This window comes from Alnus glutinosa, chromosome 5, assembly GCF_958979055.1.
Source record: "Alnus glutinosa chromosome 5, dhAlnGlut1.1, whole genome shotgun sequence".
Lineage (NCBI taxonomy): Eukaryota > Viridiplantae > Streptophyta > Magnoliopsida > Fagales > Betulaceae > Alnus > Alnus glutinosa.
The window spans coordinates 8,550,871-8,553,901 of record NC_084890.1 but is presented as its reverse complement, the minus strand read 5'-3'; the positions used below and the strand labels follow the sequence as shown (position 1 = coordinate 8,553,901).

The 3,031-nt window shown below is 37.0% G+C and overlaps 1 protein-coding gene across 1 annotated transcript; it reads right to left on the bottom strand.

The window, feature by feature from the left end:
- Nucleotides 1-878: 878 nt before the first annotated feature.
- LOC133869667 (non-classical arabinogalactan protein 31-like) lies at nucleotides 879-2,285 on the bottom strand. The gene is made up of 2 exons (XM_062306724.1): nucleotides 1,714-2,285; nucleotides 879-1,357 (listed from the first exon to the last, which is right to left on the bottom strand). The coding sequence occupies exons 1-2, from the start codon at nucleotides 2,204-2,206 to the stop codon at nucleotides 1,059-1,061; spliced, it is 792 nt and encodes a 263-aa protein (XP_062162708.1). The 5' UTR covers nucleotides 2,207-2,285; the 3' UTR covers nucleotides 879-1,058.
- Nucleotides 2,286-3,031: the final 746 nt, after the last annotated feature.

Here is a 3,031-nt window from a genome sequence, read left to right as displayed (position 1 = left end):
TTTAGTGTAAAAATCTTTATTCAGTTTTCCATTTCTTAACACATAGTACACAATCATCCTTTCTAAGTGCCATGACTCATGAGGTGTATGAAAGCTTCTAGATATAGTGCATTTTAAACAGATTTTATTCCAAAAAAAAAAAAAAAAAAATCAAATTCTAACCAAATAGTAGGTTTATCATTCCATATGTGAATTGTGATTTGACGCCATCATTCATACTTTGACCCTCCAAATAAAAAATTTTGGTTTCGTCCGTCAACATAACCCTAATGTGATTCAACATGATATATATGATTGATCAAGGACCATGATTAATTTTGACAACATAACCCACTTATATAGTCCTTTTTTCTTTTTCTTTTTTCTAAGCATTTGATAATATAGTCATGTTAAATGCACTTGGGGCATCAATAGAACAAAAATGAAAGGTCGAAGATGTAAGAAACAATTCGGACAGATAATTATAACACTGTAGAGTCGGATTGAATACAGTTTCTAGTTTGAAAACTCAACAAAGGACAGAATTCTCTGAACTGCATCCCTCTCTTGCGAGTCTTGCCATTTCCATTGTCGTTTGGCATAACTCCATCGTAAATCAATTAAGGTTGTCCCTGGTCAAGGCTAGGGTGGATTAATTCGTTCAAAATTTTCAAATTCAGAACGGTCAAGTTTCAGTGAGGCCCCACCACCTCCACCAATTATGTTGTGATCAGACATTACGTGACTTTTCCGGAATCCAATGGCTCAAGAGATCTGCATGCCGATCAGGTTCAAAGCTCTATGTTTCCCCGAGAAAAGCAACCTTGTCGGCCACATGACTCACAAACTTCCTTTATTACCGTTGCTTTTAGCCTTATACTGTTTCAGAAGAGCAGAAGTTATTGAAATAGCCAAAAATAAATTTTATTAATGTACTCCATATATATCACTAGAGGCAACACACGATGAACCAAATCAAAAACTGGCATTACAACAATTAAAAATCATGGGACGTTTCAACTCGGAAACTAGAAATACAAAAAGGCAATTTAAATTAATACAAGGCGGAAAACATTTAATTAACGTGGGCATGTGGGGTCGAAAGCGAAAGGTCCAACGGTGTAGAGAACAAATGGAAGCTTGTTAGCCACATATGGCTTCTCTGGCCTGAGGAGGGAACCCTTGAGACCATCGTTGAAGTTAGACGGCTTGCTGCATGTGGCCACCGGCGACGAGATCAAGAACACCTTGCACTTGTGGGACGCGTAGGAGGTGACGGTCTTCGGTGCCGTGATGAAGAAGTAGCCGTTCTTGTCGGTCTTTGCTGTTTCGACAGCCGGGTACTTGGTGTTATTGCACTGTAGCTTTACAGTGGCACCTGCCAAAAGCAATGCCATAGACATACATAGAGAGTCGTCATATAAATGTAGCTAGGGAAAGCGTACGTACCAACATGATTAAGGACTAAAAAATTAATTGTAATTTAGTACGTATACTATAGTGTAATGAAATGAAAGTAAAAATCAATTTCAATTTTTTTTTTAGATCAGTTTAATAAATAATATTTTTTGAAATTGCTAATATTTGAAAGAAAATGTAATTTTGTGGTTCCCGTCTAAAAAAGGGGAAAAAAACACTATATAACTAGGTTCTTTTAAAAAAAAAAGAAAAAAAAGAAAAAGAATAATGCAAGAAAAACCATGTCTTCACTAAGCTTTAGAAGTTTGGACAAACCAGAAACTGGTGAGGCTCCCAAGAGGGTGTCAAACCCAGCGTACTTGCAGGACTTGCAATAAACAACGCCTTCGACCGCTACAAAGCTCCTCGGGAAAGGGTGAACAGGTGGGTACCTCGGAGTGTGGACTGGGGGGTGAGCCGGTGGGTGCGTTGGGGGTTTAACCGGTGGGTGCGCTGGGGCCTTAACTGGTGGGTGAATGGGAGGGAGGCCGTAGTGGTGGGGGTGAGGAGGGTGAGCCGGTGGATGGCTGGGAGGGTAAGCAGGTGGGTGGCTAGGTGGGTGAACCGGTGGGTGGCTAGGAGGGTGACCGTGTTTGTGGTGGTGGCCGCCGTGGTGCGGAGGGTGAACGGGGGGGTGACTAGGAGGGTGAACCGGGGGGTGAACTGGAGGGTGACTAGGGGGCCTAAACTCATCACCAAACACACTGAAGAAGCTCAGTAGGAGCACTGAGAGCTGCACCAGCAGAATCCCTCTAGTAGCAAAACCCATCTTTTTCTGAGCTTTTCTAGCTCAAAGGAAAGCTACAGAGACTGATAAGGTGTTTGTGAGAGAGATGATGAAATGGTGGTGCCAAGGAGGCATTTTATAGGGGGCTTAAGGCCTTGTCTTGATAAATTCTTGTTTGTTAATTATAAAATCTGGTGGGCCAGGACCTACTGGGGCCTTCTATATAGGTTTCTTTTCTTTTTTTTTTTTCTTTTTTTTAAAAAAAAACACTAAGAGCACTAACACCCTTTTTTTTAATTTTTTTTGTCAATTTAAAGAAATAATCTATTTTTTTCTTCTTTATTTATTTGAACTCAACAATAATTTTTCTTATCATTTTTGTATATTATTTAAATATTCTTTAATTAAATTTATGAAAAAAATAAAAGTGAAAAAATAAATCATTTAAATGTTTTTTTCAAATAAATGTTAAAGGAGCGAAAAAAAAAATTTATACTAAAATAATGTTTTTTTTTTTGCACAAATATTAAAATAATGTTAAGGGACCACTTTTACTTTCCTAAATTTAAGGAAAGTACACCTTTTAGTTTCCTTGATATTTCCTTAGTTTAAGGAACAATATGAAAATCTAATTCAATAAGTTTTTACAACATGTAGGAAAGAGAATTTGATATAAAAAAACTGTTGCTAGTTCTATAATATCTTCCTTTTATTGATTGTGTAGTCATTTTTTTTTTTCTAAAAAAAAAGAATAGAGATGATGCTATATATTATATTCTCATTTTATTATACTGGTGTGATAATATTTATCAATTTGTTTTTTTGTGACAAAAATTGATATCAAAACTGATAAATACTGTCTCATTC